The 21,359-nt window shown below is 36.6% G+C and overlaps 1 protein-coding gene and 1 long non-coding RNA gene across 3 annotated transcripts; one reads left to right on the top strand and one right to left on the bottom strand.

Annotated features, from left to right (window-relative positions):
- Positions 1-1,304: 1,304 nt before the first annotated feature.
- LOC147833113 (uncharacterized) lies at positions 1,305-20,219 on the bottom strand. 2 transcript variants are annotated; one of them, XR_015513546.1, is made up of 3 exons: positions 17,690-20,219; positions 16,499-16,665; positions 1,305-3,107 (listed from the first exon to the last, which is right to left on the bottom strand). It is a non-coding gene; the product is annotated as an uncharacterized LOC147833113 (long non-coding RNA). The 2 variants fall into 2 exon arrangements; XR_015513545.1 differs by lacking the exon at positions 1,305-3,107 and adding an exon at positions 12,574-13,102.
- On the top strand, positions 2,794-10,322 carry gdf7 (growth differentiation factor 7). Its single transcript, NM_131369.1, is given in 2 exon segments — positions 2,794-3,117; positions 6,211-10,322. Coding segments are annotated over 2 exon segments (1,269 nt in total). The 5' UTR covers positions 2,794-2,807; the 3' UTR covers positions 7,170-10,322.
- Positions 20,220-21,359: the final 1,140 nt, after the last annotated feature.

The following is a 21,359-nucleotide window of genomic DNA, read 5'->3' as shown; positions in this document are numbered from 1 at the left end:
AATCAGAATTATTTAAAGCTTATTAATAATTTAATTACTGAATTACTTTAAAAATTTACATTTGACCCTGGACCATGAAAAGTTATGTTTGTGGGAATAGCCAATATATGTTATGTTTTTTTTATGACAAAAATCATCAGAAGAACTAAGTAAAGACCATCTTCCATAAAGAAATTCAGTAAATTACATAACATATATATATATATATATATATATATATATATATATATATATATATATATATATATATATATATATATATATATATATATATATATATATTGTTAGTCATAAGCATTGCTATATAATGAGAATATTCCATATATACTCAAAAATGACTTTTGCTGTTTGTTCAAACTACTTAACTAATTATTTAAAATGAGATGAAACAACACAATTCTTAGGTTTGTTTCGAGGACAACTTTATTGTTTTATATTCAATTCACTTAAATTTGTAAAAAAAAAAAAAAAAACTATCTAAAAAGTTATCTTCAAATATTTTTGTTGGGACAACACAAAGGAATTGTTTGGAACTTCTATAACTCTGAAGATAAGAATAAGTTTTTTCCAAGATGCTTTTCAGTTTATCTCCTTCTGAAAGCATGACAAGCTGTGAGGTATCAGTCCATTAATGTCATCTGATGGCTCTGATTATGGGAACAAGTTCATAATAGATGTTTCTTTGGCTGCTTGAATGTGTTTAATGTGTTTTACTGACTCTACTGAATATTAGTCATTATGAGGTCAGAGAGAAAGCAGCAGAAATGTACTTTCTGGCAAAAGCTCGATAGTTTGTAACCCAATAGTGCTATATATTATAATAGAGTGTTGGCTAATCCAGCCAGCAAATCAACACACAATCAGCTGCATATCGACGTGGATGAGCTGCCGTATTTTTGTGGTGTAAAGTTGTATAAATTAAGTGTTCAGGTAGTAGCATTGGAAAAAAACTTTACTTGAATCTGCACATTTCAGGCTGAAATGATTTCGGCCACATATTTCAGCTTAAGAACTTGAGCATGTGTTACCTGTAATGAAATGATAATGGATGGTTATGTTCCGGTAAGTGGCAAGTGAAAAGAAGCATATGCTTTATGATGGTTTAATAGTCTTTATTTTTTTGGTAGTTGACAAGGTGTAAATCAATAGAAAATGGATAGCACGAAGAAAAAAAAAACTAATCTAAATCCATGCTATTAATCTACATTATTGAATGCATTCACTAATGGGTTGCACAGCAGAGGGAATATCACATAACATAGCCAAAGCCTTTAAAGCTTTGTAGGTTGTATTTTTTATTTTTTGGAGGGGAAAAAACAAGGATTTTGTATTTGTGTTTAAGAGTTTAATTTAATCTAACCTGATTTGTTTATTAACCATCTAATCGTGAAACAGGGATATTATAGTTAAAACCATAAAACCAAAAAGATCAAAAACTTTAAAGTATTTAATTTCAGCTAGATGAAAAGGACATTTTCATTGTTTAACTTTAAACTATTTTTTAAAAAAGTTTTATATTAAATTAATTCATTAATTAAAAGAATAAACCAATAAATAGCATACAACAAAATTAAATAACATTTAATATAAAACCAAAAAAGATAACAATACAGGTGACTGCATACTGTTAACTAAAACTAGAATACTATATTACAAATAATATTAACTGAAATAGATTACCAGCAAAATCATAACAAAATGACAAAGAATATAAATGTAAGTACAAATAAACTCTGTACATATACAAAATAAATGAATGACTGACTGAATAAATGAATAAAGAGAATCTGCCTTAAGTGTGTTAAAGGACTTCAGTAAGTAATTTAAGATTTCTTTAAGTGGCACTGAAATTGAGTTTACCGATAGCTGAATTCACACTGATGTATATGAAGCTTTAACAAGTAAGTTTAATTTAATCATATGTAAATTACGGTTTTGTAAACTTCATTTTCCATACTCTCGTCATAATTCCGTAAGAAATGAAACATTATATGTTCACATGCAGTAATAAAACTGCAATACAATTTGAGATTTATACCTCTAAAACCTCCCCTTATTACCAATTTGTTTATAAACAATTCCAGAAAACATGAGGTTGATTTTGTAGTTGGAAAAAACAATTTCCTTACAATTGAAGTTAGATGTGTGACATAAAGACTTACTTTTTAAATCAAATGTATGGACTATTAATGCAAGTAAATATATAAGTTATACAAGTAAAAATATTTTCAAGCTAAAGCATGTTTTACAATTTATAAACGTACAACACTAGTATTATAGTCAACTGTAGATGGCAGTGCGCGCACATTAAAATATGCGATTACACAAACGATGGCAAGTAATAAAAAAGTGAATTAAAAATACTGTAAAAAAGCAATTACTTTAAGTCAAAACAGTATTATTGCCCTCAAATATAATAATAAAAAATACAGTTATGCCTGTTTAAAAGACATAATTATTTTATTTCATATTAACAAAAATACATCTATAGGCCCACTAATGCAAAGATGAATAACTCGGCTGTTTTATTGTAATATATTCATATTTTACAATAGTTACGCTCAGTTTGTTTAGTATTATAAAGAATAAAGTGACACCCTTATTCCTAATCAAAATTAACCCACTCTTTGGTGATTGAAACACACATTTCTCAATCTGTTTCCGAAAGAGGGCGCCCTCTGAACACCGAGCAACAGGCAATCAGCGTCTCGCATTCAAGATATTAACACTATCTAAAGAGCAAAGGGGAGTTTCCAAAGTCATCAAGTCCATCCAACTTTGCCATTTTCGGCCAGAGACCACTGAAAATGACTCCCAAGAAGACTGCCGCTCCCTTCCTATGGGTTTCCTTGTGCTTTGGGAATGTTTTTGAGGCGGTGGTGCTGGGATCGGCGCTGTATCCCTCTGATAACGGGCTCCACTCACATCTGGATGCGCGCGGTCCAGCAGGAACCAGCGCGAGCTCCCGGAACGAGTCCACATCTGTTCATGTTCCGTCTTACATGATCTCTCTGTACAGAACTCTGTCTGAACTGGACCGACGGACTGGTAACGGCAGTCACACGCGCTCCAGGAGATATGCCAACACGGTCACCAGCTTCATGGATCTGGGGCAAGGTGAGGGAGACAGACAGACATACAGACAGAGATATAGATGGATGGGGTGTAAAATAATCTCCTCCTTGAGGCCATCGGTGCGGTTTTTATATTTACAGATTGAGTCTGATCTGTTGATTTTGATGTATTACACTTGGCACATCAGATCTGTATGGCATTACGCACATGTTGCAGTAATAAATCATGTTGCTTATTGGCTATAATTGACAGCTGTCAATCTAAGACGATTGATCTCTACTTGACTGACATTATTAATCCATGATATAGCCTTTAACTTATTTTATGTTCTGAATAGTACTATTTTACTAATTCTATTTTTTTATGATTATTAGTTGCCTATTATTATTGTTGGTTGTGGTGGTGGTGGTGATGTTGTTGTCGAATAATATAATTAGCTAATATTAATAACAGTAAATATTAATAATTATAATACGAACCAAAACTCATAATTATCACTTTTGATAAGTGACTAACAATTAGCTAGTATGCATAAAAACATTTACGCGCCGTTATGTATGTATTAGAATTAGTTTAACCTAGTTTGTGTCCTAATGAAACTACTGGCCACAAAATACATTAGTTTAGAAAAAAGGCTAGAGTGATTTCATACTTTTCAATTGTATAAATATGTCTACTGGGTATGTTTGCGTAATGCGTAATTGCTTTAAAACAAGCTTAAAACTTCACTTTTTTAGCATACCGCCAAATAATATGATTAAAATAACATAATGCAAAAAGAAATATGAAGTCAAATGTCTCAAATTTCCAACATCTGTGGCAAATAAAACTTCAGCAGCACCTTGAGCTAAAGTATCTAAAGCAGAGCACGCGCTCTCCCCTCCAGGTGCTGCTGATAAAGAAAGAGAAACATTTTAATTTGAAACGTATGTTCAAATAAAGATTGTCACGTGAAATACAGAATTTGTGAAATGTAGTGTGTCAGTCCGCCGTCCGGCCAAATATATAGATATGTGTAAAGAAAAAAAAAAGATGTGCGAGAGATTGAAGTGACACCCATGCATCGACGGGCCAGCTATTACATGTTGAGGGCAGACCCTTTGAATAATAAAAAGCGCCCAGTGTCACATTTGGTTAGGGGTATGGTTAAGTAGGCTATGAATTCCAAAAGTCATTTTCTGACCATATTTCCCAACATTTTGTGAGGAGTTGAGTCTTAACATCTGATTTTATTTCTGTGAGATCTTACAAAGCAAACAAAAAAGACGTGCATAACTTTGTTTAAAATTCAATAGAGGACTGAGGAGATAAAGCTGCATTCACACATCATGAGCAATGTCCAAATATCATTTTATTTTTTTGAATAAAGCTGTCTTCACTTATATAACAATAGCATGAAACAATAATTCTTCTAAAAATATCTATTAAACATGAATCTATGATCTAATCAATTTCATTAAATGTTGTTGGTATATAAATAAATGCATCAGCCCTAACCATCAATTAGCAGTTTTAACATGTTTGCTTTGAAAATGAACAATTTCTGGTTCCAATCTGACCTATAGCATGGCTTTGTGGAAACATCACCTGTCCCCATCACAAATGATGCCAATGGATGAGACAAAAAAAAGGTAACACTTTATTTTGATGGTCCATTTGAGTATTAGTAGACTGTCTTCTTAATATCTGTTGATACTGCAGCTAAATAGAAATTTAACTGACTATAAGAAACTTTGCAATACATGTCAACTTACGCTAACCCTAACCCCAACCCCAACCTTACAGTCTACTTATAATCTAATGAAAATTAGTTGGCATGTAGATGCAGTGTAAATTAAATTCAACAAACAGACCATCAAAATAAAGTGTGACTAAAAAAAAACCTAATGAAAATCTTTGTGTAAAATTTGATGACCAATATGACTGTCTGAAGACATAAAAACTTCAAATCCCAGGGTACTGGAGTCACTGAGTGCCTCAGCTTATTCTTATTGTTATGTCATTGTTTAGTCTTGCAGGCAGATATAAGCTCAGAGGAGGATACTTTACTTTAAACCCCTCTCCTCTCCTCACCTTTCATTTTATAGCATTCATTTGTCTCAGATAAGAGATAAACATATAGTGCTTTCATTTGAAAATACCTTTTGAATGGTCCTTCATGCACTCATGTAGCACCACAGGGCAGGTACAGCATTTCTGTTCAGTCCCCAAAAGTCTGGTAGCTTAGTTCAAACAGTTTGCAATCACCATTTTCAGAACCTCCCTCATAGCATAGCATCAATATGATATGTCCTGATCTGGCTTTGGGTTTTTTGTGCAGCCAACTCATATTGGATGAATCCTCTTCATGTTTAACCCATGAAACTGTGGTCCCCATATCAGGTTGCATGCTACTCTGGGTTTCATTTTTGAACTGGTTGTCAAGATGTCAACATCGAAGCTTGTTTTACTCTGAGCGCAAAGTCTGGTCTCTCTTAGCAAAGGTTGGTTCTGCATTATCTCAGTTACGGATGAGACTGAATATTGGATGTGTTTTGCAAGCAATTTCATTCTCCAGACAAAGAAAACAAAGAAACAGAGAAGAGAAGATAGCATCTTGCAGTCATAGATTTCGTTCCCCTACTGTGATTTCAAGTTAGCCATGCGAATAATGAAAGACCAGTTCCAGTTCACGGTGGCCACAGAAAACCGAGGTCCACCTCAGCTTGAAATGTTACCTAACATTTAATTACACCCTTAAGCCACCCACTTTTCAAATTTACTATGTCCTCCTAGGGACATATAGAGGCAGGAGGAGGACTTGAGCATTTCCAATGTCCTGCCAAACCTTCTTCTCACTCAATCAGTGTAATTAGCAGATGCTGCCAAAGGCCGACGCAGACTGACAGGTCAGCCAAATGCTCTCCACCTGGCCTCCGTAAGCACGCTGCACCTCATGTTTGGAGAAATCATTCAGGCCCTTGAATGTTATTCTCATCGAGTAGATGTACTGACAATTTGTGTATGCCATTTTCACAAAAGCCATATGCAAGACTGCTGAGGCAATGCATTAGTGTCTGCCTCTTGTAAGCGGCTTGTAATAAGTTCTTATTTTTAATATTCAGCGCTAATTCATTCTTTCTCTTATACCTTTAGATGAGCCTTCACTTATGTTCCAGCAGCAGTACACATTCAACCTGTCTGGACTCTCCCGACTGGATGAACTGATGGAAGTGGAGCTGCGGGTTCTGAGGAGGCCACCGCAAGATGTCTTAAGCTTACTCTCTTATGGTGGGAACCTGTATCGTCTGCTCCTTCACACCTGCTCACTTCCAGGATCTCTTCACCAACCTTTGCTTCTCAGCTCCAGGACCATCGATCTTCTAGATACCTCTTCAGCCACATGGGATGTGTTTGATGTCGGCCCAATCATAAAGACCCCCCTCAAGCAGCACAAGACTGCAGAAGACACTAGGTTGTTGTGCCTTAGCATATCTGCTGTTTCTGATTCAAATAACGAGGCTGTGCATCCTGGGATGCTGGGTCTAAGCCGCGAGGATCAGCAGACCCATGAAAGAGCCTTACTAGTGGCGTTTTCTCAAGCACGGAGGAAGGAGAACCTCTTTAGGGAGATCCGTGAGAAGATAAGGGCTATGAAAAGTCGGAAGTTTTCTAATCCCACACCAGAGCATAGTATCAAAGGTCATCCGAGGCATCGGCGGAGGAGAAGGACAGCACTAGCAGGCCGTCCTGGAGTAGGACCCATTACCAGCGGAGGAAAGGGAGGTGGAAGACGGAGGACACGCTGCAGCCGGAAACCGCTTCACGTGAATTTCAAAGAACTTGGTTGGGATGACTGGATTATTGCACCGCTGGATTATGAAGCATATCACTGTGAGGGTTTGTGTGACTTCCCTTTGCGCTCACACCTGGAACCAACCAACCATGCCATTATTCAGACCCTCATGAACTCCATGGACCCAGAGTCCACCCCTCCCAGTTGTTGTGTACCCTCAAAACTCAGTCCCATCAGCATTCTGTACATTGACTCGGGGAATAATGTGGTTTATAAACAGTACGAGGACATGGTGGTGGAGAGTTGTGGGTGCAGGTAGCAATGTGAGCGAGGGGTGAGCGACCCCTGGACACTACCCTAAAGCCTCATTCGCGGAGGCTGAGCACAGCATTGTGGGCAAGACGAAGCAGTCGGAGCTGGTGTAAATGTGTGACAACGAGCATGTGTGTATGTTCAGATGGCGATAAGACAATGAGTTGTTTTTTAGAAGCGAGCGGAGGACATGTGTGCCGAGCAGCTCCAAATTCCCCTTACAACACCAAATAAACATCTCCTCAACGGAAAAATGAGTGAAAACCTGGGCTTTCCAGAAATTATTTTACATCCTGTTAATGTAAACTCAGTGATAGAGTGTTGAAGTATCCTTGCAGCAGCGATAGAAATGTTGGCCCTGTTAAACTCTGTCAGAGTCTGGGAATCTGTCAGCGGCAGCACACAACTATAACTTGTATAACAGTAAAGGTGCTTTGCATGACAGTCAGCTTATAGTCAAGAAGAAATAGCTCAGAAGAGTTTGTAATGCCTCTCTGAGGAGTCTAGCGGTCCTAATCAGATATGGCATTGACTGAGCACTTTTCACTCCAAAGTTTTCCTGGTTAGCATGGCTTCGTTAGCCCCTGTTGGAAGATGTTGTAACTACAACATGTTGTAACCACCATGGCTCTCAGTTGAATTCTATTCAAAATAGCACATTTTTATGAGTCAACTGATTGGCAAGAAAACTGGGTGCAGGAATGAGCACTCAAGAACAAATCTGAGAGATTTGAAAACATAATACTCACATAATACTCACCAATAGCTTTCTTAGTCCTCGATGCAGTATGTTTTTGAAGCTTTAGAGGCTTTTAGAATTATAAAGTAGACAACTTCCAATCTCTAATGTTCAAAAGTTCATATCAAGCTTCCTAAAACTTCACAAGGGTTGTTTAGTTCATCATTTTATATTCTTAAAATAACGTTTTGAATGCTAAAATTAAGCTGCTTAACGAGAAAGAGAAAGGCGTTTTATGAAAAATAAAATGATGATGACACCACATTTGGCTTGGGTCAGATGATAAAGCTGCAGTATAGTACATGATGTGTGCAATATGTGAAAGATAAATGACTTCATTGCATCGAGTGACCTCAGACCTTATTTTGTGAAAGGCGCAGTGAAGCCAAAATCAAAATGATTGCTTTGTTTTATCTCAACACCAGATTTGGAGATCTACTTTCAGCGTTCACCTACATTGACTGAGAGGGTGTGTTTACTTGCGCTGGTAATTAAATTACATTTGTTTGATCCTTTAAATGTCATGACTTATTATGGATTATCATACAAATCCAAAACACATCCTCAAATGCTTAATTGAAAACATTTGCGATAGCAGCAAGGTTAGCAAAAGTGCAACATAATACAATAAGTATAACAAAAACTAACCCAGTTCACACCCAGCTTGAAAAGTGAAAATTCAAAGACTTTCTTTCTTTTGTGGGACAAAAGCAGATGTTTTAAAGAATTAAGGTTTATCATTACAATTTGAGATCAATTTAAATGGAAAACAAAAAACATTTTCAGGGCCCTACAGTGGTGTCACCATCAGTTTATATACATTTAGTCAACATTTATGTTACAGCATAACATACAATGATTTTTTTGGTTCGTCTAAAAATTCGTTGCATAGGCTTATAGTTTTATTCATTCACTGAGCCAAAAAAATATAGACCAGTGTTTCTCAACCACGTTCCTTGAAGACACCAGCTTTATACATTTTCCGTGGCTGTTTCTCAATTCCAGGAACGCAAAGAACAGACTTAAACATATTTTAATACGAATTTCAGCAAATAAACACCCTTAATGTGTTTATGCCTTTATTGAGATTTTCATGGTAATGTTTACTTTCACCTGTTTTATTTAGGGAAACTCCTGAGGTAATCTCTGAACTTTAATTATAAATCTATATAAATATCTATATAAATTCTCACCTCCAGTCGCAATGACTTTCGGGGGCATTCTAGAGTGAGTTCGGTGCTGTCTGCATCGAAGCATACCAACAAAGCATCCAGAAACTCTCACTCGTCCTTCGTTCTTGCAGTCTTGAGATTTGGAACTGAACTTTGGCAGTTGATGATGATGTTACATGAGAACATGAGGACGCAAGATCACTGAAGAGCGCATATTGAGAAACAGCCCTTGTCTTTCTAACAAAACACACCTGATTTAGATCATCAGCTTATCAGCAGAGACTGAAAGGCCTGGAATGGGTGTGACAGGCAAAGAAGACATCGGCTGCGTTAGAAACCGCATACTTCCATACTATATAGTATGCTAAAATCAGTAAGCGAGCCAAGTAGAATTTCCGAATTTATAGAAATCGAAAATCAGTATGCGAGAAGGATGACCTACTACTTCCAGCGAGATTCTAAAGTGCGCATCCCATGGATGCTGCACTATCCCATGATGCTCCACGAGAGAATTAATGAATGGGACTGAAGCAGCGCAACTGACACTGGTAGGTCACGTGACCATGACAATATGGCGGATGTAGTAAGGTCAGAATTCCATTAATACTGCTCACATTCAGTCTGTATAGAACATACTTTCTAACGGCTGAGTAGTATGTTTAAATTTAAATGCAGTGAGTAGTAGACAGCTTCGAATGAAGTCATCCCATCCAGTGTTGGTGGTCCTCCAAGAACATGGTTGAGAAACACTGATATAGACAATAACAACGCCGTGGTCAGACTGACTACGAAAGTGACTTTTCCCAATAAGTCAATTTAAGCATATAGGCCTATTTTAAAAAAAGAAAATACTGTAATATTTTCACATTTTAAAGTTTGCAGTTCAATCCTACTGGCCTAAATATTATATTTTGCCACTACTTTCATAAGTATGGGGGGTAACACTTTTTTTGATGGTCTAGTTGAGTATTTTTTAGACTTTCTGCTTAATATCTGTTGATACGGCTCCTTTAACAGACATTTAACTGACTAGAAGAAACTTTGCAAGTGCATGTCAACTTGTCCCTAAGCCCTACCTAACAGTCTACTCATAATCTAATGAGAATTAGTTGACATGTAGATGCAGTGTAACTTAAATACAACAAACAGACCATCAAAATAAAGTGTGACGGTATGTTGTATGTAAAAACACCTTGCTGTAATTCATTTGTAATGTTTGTAGTTCTGGAAAAAAAAGGATTGTTCTTTTAATATATATCTTATATAATATTTATTTTATTTTCCTGAGAAGAAAGAAAATTTGGGTTAACTGTCACTTTTAATGAATGTTAGTTTATATGCAAGTCTGACTTTTTGAATGACACTAAGCCATCAGAACAAAATGAAAATAAAGCTTCTAGTGTTCATTAATCTCAGTGTCAGGCCAGAAATATTTGCCTGCTTACTGTTTATATAACATCAACAATTTCCTCTATGAAGAAACACAAAGCAAGTTTTTAATTCATAACAGCAACTGTTTTGCTTTTTTTTGACATTTCTCCATGGTAATTTTCCTTAATCAGTGTTGGTCCTACATTATGGGAATGAAAATTGTCCATGGGGGCATTATGAAAGTTGCATTCCTAAATCAACGCACCACAAGAAAAATTAGCCAGAGCATCTGTGCAGTTCAGAACAATATGATGGCACGAAATCTGTGTGACACTCCAGCAAAACTTCCTGCGTGGTTTTTACGGCACATTATTGTTGTGACTGTTTGCATACGAGCTTGTTGTTTTGATTATTCGTAAGTGCATAAATTCATTGGACGACTACACCGACTCTCTCACAGTATTTCTCATATCCTCATGCTGCTCTGAGGAAAATCTTGTTCTGAACGGTGTTTGAAAAGACAAGGCAAAATGCGATCTATTTCAAACCTATGAAAACAATTTAATTTCATTTTGGCCAGTCAAGGATACTTCAAGCAATATCTCGTCCCACTATAAACATTCCCAATCCCCAACTTGCTCCTTAATCTAATTCCTTACTCAAGGCAGTTTCTCCAAACAGTCTGATTCGTTTCATAAGCAGCCTTTCTTTCACTATTACCACACCTAACGTTAGCTGGAAGAGAAGAACATTACGGGACGCCATCTTCTCGTCAAGGAGATAAAGAGGCATGAAGACTGTTATTCGGAGGTCTGGAGGTTATCAGCTTAAGCGCTGCATGGGTTACTTCAGCTGGGCCTCGCTATTTGACTAAAGTGAAAAGCCTTAGGAGACATTTAGAAGAGAAGGAGATTCGATTCAGCAGGCCAAGTGCTCTCAGAGAAATGAATGCAAAGCCTGCAGGATTGTCATGGTTCAGTAGAGGGGTTTGGCACCCCTCGAATATACATGCTGATCAGCGCTTAGCAATGTTAACTCACCTTCACAGACATCTGTTTTATTTTACTGTAAGCTGGTAAAATATATGTTGCTCAAAAAAGACAAAAAATTGTAAGATACAAAGCAGAGCAACAAAGCCATGGCTGATATATATATATATATATATATATATATATATATATATATATATATATATATATATATATATATATATATATATATATATATATATATATATATATATATATGTTGATGGGAAAAATGTAGAGACTTGGAAATTTGATTTACGATTTATGGTTGAGCTGGTTTATTCTGTAAACACTGATGGGAGGTCATCCAAATTTAAAATACAAAAACTGCCATTTAATACCTTTATTTGGCATAAAACAATCAGATATTTTTACATTTAAAATTTTAGATGCCACAAAACCAATGTTTTAACTTCAGAAGAGATTATTTTTTATTGAATTAACCCTTTTTTTATGAACCCCCCAATTTTTAACCCTTTTTAACCCAATCCAAAAAAAGATAGCTTAAAGGGGCTAATAATTTTGACCTTAAAATGTTTTTTTTTTAATTAAAAACTGTTTTTATTCTAGCCAAAACAAACAAATAAGACTTTTTATCAGAAGAAAAAATATTATCAGACATACAATGAAAATTTCCTTGCTCTGTTAAGCATCATTTGAGAAATATTTTAAAAAGAAAAAAAGTTTCAAAGGGGGGTTAATAATTCTGATTTCAACTGCACTTGCAAAGTTTCTTATAGGCAGTTAAATGTCTGTTGAAGGAGCAGTATAAGCCAATATTAAGCAGACAGTCTACTAATACTCAAGTGAGAAGTGATTGGCATGTAGTTGCAACTTTGTCAACAAAATGTGCAATAGGGACCATCAAAATAAAGTGTTCCCAATATTTTATCAGATGTTTATTATAATCCTGCTCAAACCCATACCTCAAAAATCCAAGTAAAATCTCTAAGTTTGTTCTATAGCTGTGTGAATCAAAATGAAGGCTTTAAATATGTGTAAATTATTGTACACTTCAAAGCATTTTTCCTTAATTTAATGCATTTAGAGTTGTGTATTTATCTGCCTGCGGAAAAAAAGATCAATGTAGGATACAAAACTAAGAAAAAAGCAAAATGTCTTTTTTATTGTAAATGCACTGTGTATGTGAGAGTATGTATACTGTTAGATAAGTGTATATAAATCAATTGTAAATGTTCTGCAATATATTGCTTTCTTTTTACTTTTTGGGGATATTTTTATTACATATGTATAAAATATAAATATATATATAAACAAAAAGTAAACTCACTTAGCATCTTTTCACACTTCTTCCATCGTATCATCTTTTTTTTGTACAGATGCTTTCATTTAGCTTATATAAAAACTATTGATGGAAAGAAAGAAAAAAATAGTCCAGCACTCCCGCAGCAAATCTTCTTTCCCAGACATCCACATGAAAGTGAACCCTCGGTGACTGTCTGACTCACCCACGGTTCCGGAATCATTATTGGGTTTGTATTTTGTCTCATTTTTTTGCCAGCAAGTGTTCAGGAAGTTTCCAGGTGATTCTCAATTCCATACGACAGAGGGTGAAGAGGGGGATCCGCCATTGTCCGCCGCTGGTAGGGGAGCCGCACGCCATTGTCTGCTAAACCACAGGAAACACTAATGTTTGTGTGGACGGACTTTTTTTCTTTAAATGAGTGACTTTTTGCCCTTCAATTGAACAATTGTCCGGATAAGGTTCTAATGCTAGAGCAACTGGAGAAGGATCATCAGTCACTTTTATTACAATATTTGAAAAGGAGTAGGAGCGATAACTTATTCAAAGACGTTTATGCCGTCTGTTAATCTGGTTTTGATGGATAGCGTAACTAATCTGAACGAAAGTTACTGATATTTCCTTTGTTGAGTCTACAGATATTGCAGTAATGCATTATATCAAACAATTATTAGAGACAGAATATTGGTGGCCCCTCAACAAGTTCTTTCTCAGGGATGGTTTTAAATGAACACTGACCCCTGAAATATTTGAGCAACTGCCTGGAGCCTGTGACAAGAGGGGATAGGGTTTTTCTTTAGGAGAGGAAAGATCACTTTAAACACGCTTGTTTCTTTTTTATTGAATCATGTCGCAGAGTCACAACTGAGACCAAAAAAAAAAGCACAGTGGTGTCCAGACTTTGACTTCTGTCCAGATGTCTTTTCCTGAGATCCATGGTGGCCCGTATAAAATCTCATTCAGGTCACAGAAAACTGTGATAGACAGTTTGGGGAGGAGGAATTGATGAGGCTGTCATCCAAATCTTTTCTTGGGCCTATTGCAGTCTGATTGTGTAGTACTGTTCAAAGTGTTTCATTTAGACATTTGATAGAGGGCAGTGTAAAACATGATGAGCCCGTTAAGTTATTTGAACTTATTTCCACTCCAAATATTGTGACAGGTTTTGTTTTTTTTAAAAACATTTTTATTAAAATTGTGTTGAGTTTATGAATATTTCATAAGGTCGCAGTTTAACTTTTGTTTATATGTTTAACCCACACATTGTGACACAGGGCCGGAGTGGGACTCCTTTTCAGCCCTGGAGTTTCAAGCCTCAGACCGGCCCACCTCAGTTCATGACTGACATTAAAATAAGGTCATTTCCAAATCAGTTTCTAATGACACTATCACGTCTTTTTTTTTTTTTTTTGAGAAAACAGCTGTTTTAGAACTTCAAATGTTCAACAACCCTAACAGTATTATATGTGTATGAATTCTCCCGGTCCTCCCGATTAGCCAATCCGGGCCTGCTGTGACACGTTCACAGCTGCCTTGAAAATGTGAGTCAACTCAACTTAAAGAGATTCTTTGTTTCAACTTAAGATGTTGAGTTTTAGTTAAATACAGTTGAAGTCAGAATAATCCCCCCCCCCCCTCCCCCCTTGAAATGTTTTTTTGTTATATTTCCCAAATAATGTTTAACAGAGCAAGGAAATTTTTACAGAATGTCTGATAATATTTTTCTTCTGGAGAAGGAATTATTTGTTTTATTTCGGCAGTTTTTATTTTTTTTAAAGTTTTAAGGTCAAAATTATTAGCCCTTTAAACTATATTTTTTTAATAATATACAGAACAAACTAAATAACAATTAAGTGAAATATCACTAAAAAACATTTTACAATAATAAAATACATTTTGTAGGGTTTAAAAAATGAATAAGATTCACTCTTTTTGAAATTCTGAAAATAAAATTTCTTAATAGATTCTATAAATTATGTATATTTATTTTCAGTTATTAGCATGACAACATTTCTTTAACGGTTACTTATATATACATCCACATGCTTTAGGTTTGTCGTGATGCCATTAATTAGTTTTACAATACTATACCAGATGAAGTATCATGATACTGTACTGTACTGTACTGTAATTCATAAGTCAAATTATAATGAGAATTGTCAGAAATACATTTTACATTTATGTTATAATAGGCCTACTTGAATGTGATTCATAATTCCCTAAAGGCCAAAAAGTAGTATTTGCATCCCATCTCACCTAAAATGTGTTTGTTGTTTATTTTGTAGATAACTGACTAACAAAAATACATTCAAATAAAGATACAAATTATACAGAATGAAATTTGTTACAAGAGAGCATTTTTTACAATAAAATTAGGCTTTATGAAGTGGTCAAAAATTGTTTTAATGTTTCCTGTTGCTATTTCGGGTTTTTCATTAGTTTTTTTATTCAGTCTTATCAGTTAACAATCCAAAGTAATTCAAATTTTCATGTTGTGAGTCGACCTTTTAAAGAGATTGTCAGGGTCGCTAAGACATCATATTAACAGGAACAGAAATGAACCGAAGCGTTCATAAAAGCCATTAAAGGCGCAGTTTCACAACCTTAAAGGGCTCCACAGACTATTAAAATAAAACGATCAATTGTTGCACAAACATTTGAGCATTTTAGTGACTTTTCCAATTATCTATTGTAGATAAACCATTAATGATGATACTACCGTTTACATACTACAGTGGCACCGCCAGTATTTTGTAGACATAATATTGTGATACTACCATAGTACCGGTAAACTTTGCAAACCTAACATGATTAATAAATATCTGTATCATTTTCAATTCAAATTTAATAACAAAAAGTAAACATTTTATGCATTTAAATCCGTAAAAACCTGCATAATGAAATCCATCTCCTTAACAAACATTTAGACATTTACTATTCACAAATCTTTTCCAGAAATAAGAATCAGCTTGCCAAATTTGTCACACCTGTTTCATGTGTCCCGTCTGAATATACTATACACAATATGTTACATTTCACTAACCTTAATCATAAAAATTGCACCCACAAAATACTAAAAACCCATAAAATATTAACCATTCTGGTTTCACACACATGGCTGTCACCACTAGAATACAAATGGATGCAAAGGCAGCTTTAGTACAACTCCAGGCTGCCTGGCTTGTCTTTAGTGTATGTTTTTCCCATTAAAACCTTCATACATTTCTCCTCATTGTATTTCACTTTGCTGCTTCTAAAAGCATGTGATTCCACGATTACGCTCTGATGTTATTGTAAATGCTGTATTCAGACTGATTTAATCGCTCTACACCAAATCAATAGCAATGATGGGCCACCGTGGGGGACAATTCTGGCTCTCTGTAAGTTACACAACCTGAAAAACATTTTCAATACTCCCATGAGAACAGGCTTTTGGGATGGGATGCAGTATTTGCTTTTCCTACACTCACAGTTTGTGTCATTGTAGGAGAATGTGGGACCTGAATTACACATATATATGGCTTTGGAGAAAATGAAGAGACCGCTTGAAAGTTCTCCTTAAAATTGAATATACTGTAAATACTCCTGTTATAAATATACGTATTAACCCCCAAGGCTGTTTAGTTTGAAGTTTATATTTAGCCGCACCATGTTGGTGTTTCTTAACATTCATTTTTATGAGGTGGGTCATTAGCCCAATGCTCACCCCCCAATCTGGTGGACCATGACATGCACACATACACTATGGACAATGTAGCTTACCCGATTCACCTACAGCGCATGTCTTTGGACACCCGGAGGAAGTCCACACAAACACGGGGAGAACATGCAAACTCCACACAGAAATGCCAACTGACCCAGCCAGGACTCGAACCAACGACCTTCTTGCTGTGAGGCGACAGCGATACCCACTGCACCACTGTGTCGCCCTGTAATAAACATAAGAAATAAATATTTATTTAATCTATAAAGGTCTGATGACATTTAATCCTAATCTCAGAGGCAAAAAAATCAGAAAATGACTAAATTAGTTGGTCAAAATAGTTTTTATTTGTTGTGATTAAAAATCAAGGTTATTTCATGAAATACTGATTCGTGAAGTTTATTCATAAACTAATTTCAAGAGGATCACGTGCTTATGATTTACCACAGCCGCTCTCGCATTAGCTAATCATGATCTCCCAATCATATGATTCCTAAGTTACTATAAATAACCACAGTCTTCAGTCCACATTCATCTTCATCTGGAAGAACCCCCCTTCCTCCCCATTCTCCTCCTTTTTTCATAGATTGGGCAGCACAGTGGCACGGCGGCCCAGTGGTTAGCACTGTTAGCCCCACAGCAAGAATATTGCCGCCCTGGTTCTCGCCAGGCTGGTCGGTGTTTCTGTACAGTTTGTATATTCTCTCGGTGTCCCCGTGGGTTTCCCCTGGGTTCTCCGGTTTCCTACTACCATCCAAAGATATACATAATACATAACAGACTAAGCAAATCAGGCACTTGTCTAGCTCCCTTCCTCCTCAAGTGGTAGGTACTGCAGCCAGTTTTCGAGATCTAACTGAGGTTAAGCTCCCCTCTCGCTCTGCGTATAGGGGGGAGCTTGGACTCAAGGATCCCTTGAGCTCAGGGCTCTCTCCCGGGACAATGCTAAAGAAGCATATGATAAATCATCAGCTAAGTGTGAACTTTTGAAAAATTAACCAATGAATATTTTTGCTATTTTATGGAAATCTTAATGTAGACTTTTTGTTCAAACACATAATTATATATATATATATTTGGAGAAAAAAAATTCTGAGATATGAGATATGAGAGTGGTTTAAACCTTAAGTTTTGATTGAATTGACTCTTGTTCAACCCAGGCTCATTCTGAAAACGTAATTTTTTTTAAGCGAACGCTACGGGGCGGTATGACGTTTGTTCCCTTTCGTGCTTACCGGCTGACCGCTTACCTCTGTGTGGAGGGCTTTACCGCTGAAACCAGTTTGTCCGGTCAGCTCATCGTGTAAGTCAGCAGAATTCAGATGCAAAGAGGAGGAGTTGACCACAGCAACCGGGTTCGAGTCCGGGGAAGAGCGGTTCCAGAAATCAGGTAAGACTAAAACAGAATCCAAAAAATAAAGTGAACGAGTTTATAACAGGGTAAGAACATGGTGAAATCCGAAAACGAGGTAAAAAAATCAGACGAGGGCTTTTCTTCTTCTAGGCGGCTTTTCTAAATTGTTGCTCGGGTTTAGGGAAGTGAGTGGGCAGGCGGGTCAATCTGTAAAATTGGTTGGGTTGAGGGAAGGAGGAGGGTGGTTGGCCAGTCGTGCAGTTAATCATTCAGTCAGTCAGACAGAGGCCTCTGGTGGGTTCAAGCGAAAACAGCTGGGCGCGAACGACACTCGCGAGATACATTCGAGATACGAAAAAGAGCACACATCGGCCTCTCGCGGATTCGCAAAAACAAAAACTGCAAAAATACGTACCTCCCGGGACGTATTTCGGGGTCTCCAGAAAAGTCCATGGGACTACGTTTTCAGAATGAGCCTGGGTTGCTTTTGTTACAGTTATGAAATAGTTATAAACGTTCAGGAAACGTTCATGGGCCAGTGACATCACCATATTGAAATGGTCTATAGTAGAAAAAACAAATACTACGGAAAGCGATGGTTACAGGTTTCCAACTAAAACTTGAATTGTCATTTTTGGGTGAACTACCCCTTTAATATTTTCCATAGCTGTATATGGATATGAAACAGCTACAGTATCCACACTGCTATTTTAAGACTGCTTCACAAGATAAATCTGACAATGACACCAAACACAGCAGACTTACAAATAATAGAAAAGATCGATTTCAGTTTTAACCCTGGATCAGAGATGATGTTAAGTTGGTACAAAAATCAAGAGAGAAGCGAACAAAGAGCAACTATTTCGATGTCAAAACAAAACATAACAAAGACCAGGGGAAAAAGAAAATGATCTATTGCAGATGATATTTGGCAGGAAAATACCAGAATATCTCTGGAACGATTCTTCATCACCACAAGAGAACCCAAACCACTCTGGAGACGTAAAACAGTAAAGCTTGTTTGCTTTGCCACAATTCAATCCACCCGGGCAGGATTACTCCATTTCCTTCTATGAACTAGCCCTGCCTCCTGGTTTAAATCAAGGATAAGCAAATTAAGGGGCTTTGTCATTCTTTTTGAGAAGCTTGGAAAGGAAGATTAAAGAGACCTGGGCTTAAATGGAGAGTCCCGACTTGCTCAGAGATCAGCTGGAAATATTTACTCTTCGTTTGCGAAGCTGAGCTTGCCAACAAGATGCGCCAATCACCGACACAATGATCCACCTACAGGACGTCCTGGTACTGAACAAGGTGCATTTCTCAAATGAGCTAGTTGGTGCCTATGGGTCATATGGCAATACCTGTGAAGCCTCTATATATGGTGGTGTCAAAGCCAAATTCACCAGTTCTAAAAGAATAGTTCATTTATTTTCCTTCAGCTTACTTCCTTTATTCATCATTGGTCGCCACAGCAGAATGAACTGCCAGCTTATCCAGCATATGCTTTACACAGCAGATGTCCTTCCAACTGCAACCCAGTATTGGGAAACATCCATACACACATACACTATGGCTAGTCTACTTTTTTCAATTCACCTATAGCGCATGTCTTTGGACTGTGTGAACTCCCACTCAAACACAACCTTTTTGCTGTGAGACGAGAGTGTTAACCACTGAGCAACCGTGTCACCCTTCTAAAAGAATAGATCATCAACAAAGAGTATTCCGTCTCATAATGGCTCTCAAGTGTTTTTGAAGGATAACTGCTGCACATAATTTGAAAGTAAATGAAGTTTTGTTTTTGTTACACACTAAGCTGACGGTTTGCCGTCAGTCCAGTTCTGTCGTCTGTCCTACTTCCAATTCAAAAAGTAGGCCGCACATTTTGATGACATAATAGCTACCATCAGATTGTGATACCAGCTTAAATTTTGATGTAGTGGTGTGATATGAGGCTGTAATACCGGTATAACTTACCCCAATCCCTACAACCCCAACCTCAGAACCATTCACATTCAGCATTGTATTGTAGCATAATCTGACAGCTAGGATATAATAATTAAACCACATTGAACTGAACTGAACCTAAATTCTAAAAACTGGACTGACACTGTTTCAATTCACAATAATCTTCTATGTGAAGCTGCTTTGACACAATCTACATTGTAAAAGCTCTATACAAATAAAGATGAATTGAATTGAATGATGTCAGGACACAGGCTATTTGGTTTGGTGCGTTCCACATTACCTCTCGTCGGGTTAACGTTGGATCTTGTTGGCCATCAGCTGAGGAGAGGGGTCTGATTGATATTTCAGCAATGAATCAGAGTGCGAGGTCAAAAAACGGAAGTGATGTAATCAAGAAAACAATTCAAATCAAGAGAAAAGATAAAAGATGCATTTATCAAATATTTCCAAATGATATGGTTTCAAGGTTTTTTTTCTTCACTCCCATCAGGTGAAGTTTTTTTTCCCTCTCCGCTGTCGCCACTGCCTCGCATGGTTCAGGATTGGTAGAGCTGCGCATCGATGAATTTGCTCTTCAGTGTTTGAACTCTCAGTAATGATTAAATCACACTGAACTGAGCTGAACTGAACTGAACTGAACTTAAACACTAAAACCTGAACCACACTGTTCCAGTTACTATGACCATTTATGTGAAGCTGCTTTGACACAATCTACATTGTAAAAGCGCTATACAAATAAAGCTGAATTGAATTGAATATGGCATCAGGTTGCTGTGTCCCAGCCTTTAAAGACACAGTTCACCAAAAAATAAAAATCTGCTCTCCATTTTACTTAACCTGTAGTGGTTGCAAACTTGTGTGAGTTTCTTTTTTTTCTGTTGAACACGAAGATATTTTAAAGGATGTTGGAAATTTGTAGCCACTGACATCCATAGTAATAAAACAAATACTATGGCAGTCAGTTGTTACCAGTTTTTAACATTCTCCAAAATATCTTCTATTAGATTTAACAGAAGAAACTCAGATTTGGCAAAGTGGAGGATGAGTAAATGATTCAGTGTTTAATGTTTGCAAATACATGGTTTATTTAAAGAGACATTTAAGTTATCAATACAAGACATCAACTACTTGACACAAACCGTTTTGAAAATAACATTCTAAAGGTTTGGTAAATAATGTCAAGTTGACCCCAGTGGGCAAAAGCTGTTATCTGGCTTTAGGTTAATAGAAGGATTAAGCAGCAAGATGCCAAAAAGCCAAGGTTAAATATGCTAGTTTTGTCTATTGTTCCATAAGTGTGTGTTCATGTCTGTGGCAGTACGGCTAATTCAGCATGTTGAGATGGCTTTAGAGCCAATGTTGATAGAGATTAGTTAGAGGAGAATTTCCCAAAAGCTATGCGAGCCAAATATGATAACATTATACTATGCTAGTTATTTGTCATTAGTTTTTTGGGAAACAAACCCCTAATTTAGTTCAGTTGAACAATCAAAAGAATAAAAGACGTTAAAGAATTTAAAGGGATAGTTCACCCAAAAATTAAAATTTACTTGCCCTAAAGTTGTTCCAAACTTTTATGAGTTTATTTATTGTTGAAC

The sequence above is a fragment of the Danio rerio genome, chromosome 17 (genome assembly GCF_052040795.2).
Source record: "Danio rerio strain M-AB ecotype USA chromosome 17, GRCz13ab, whole genome shotgun sequence".
Lineage (NCBI taxonomy): Eukaryota > Metazoa > Chordata > Actinopteri > Cypriniformes > Danionidae > Danio > Danio rerio.
The sequence above is the reverse complement of the archived record's forward strand: the minus strand, read 5'-3'. Positions and strand labels throughout refer to the sequence as shown.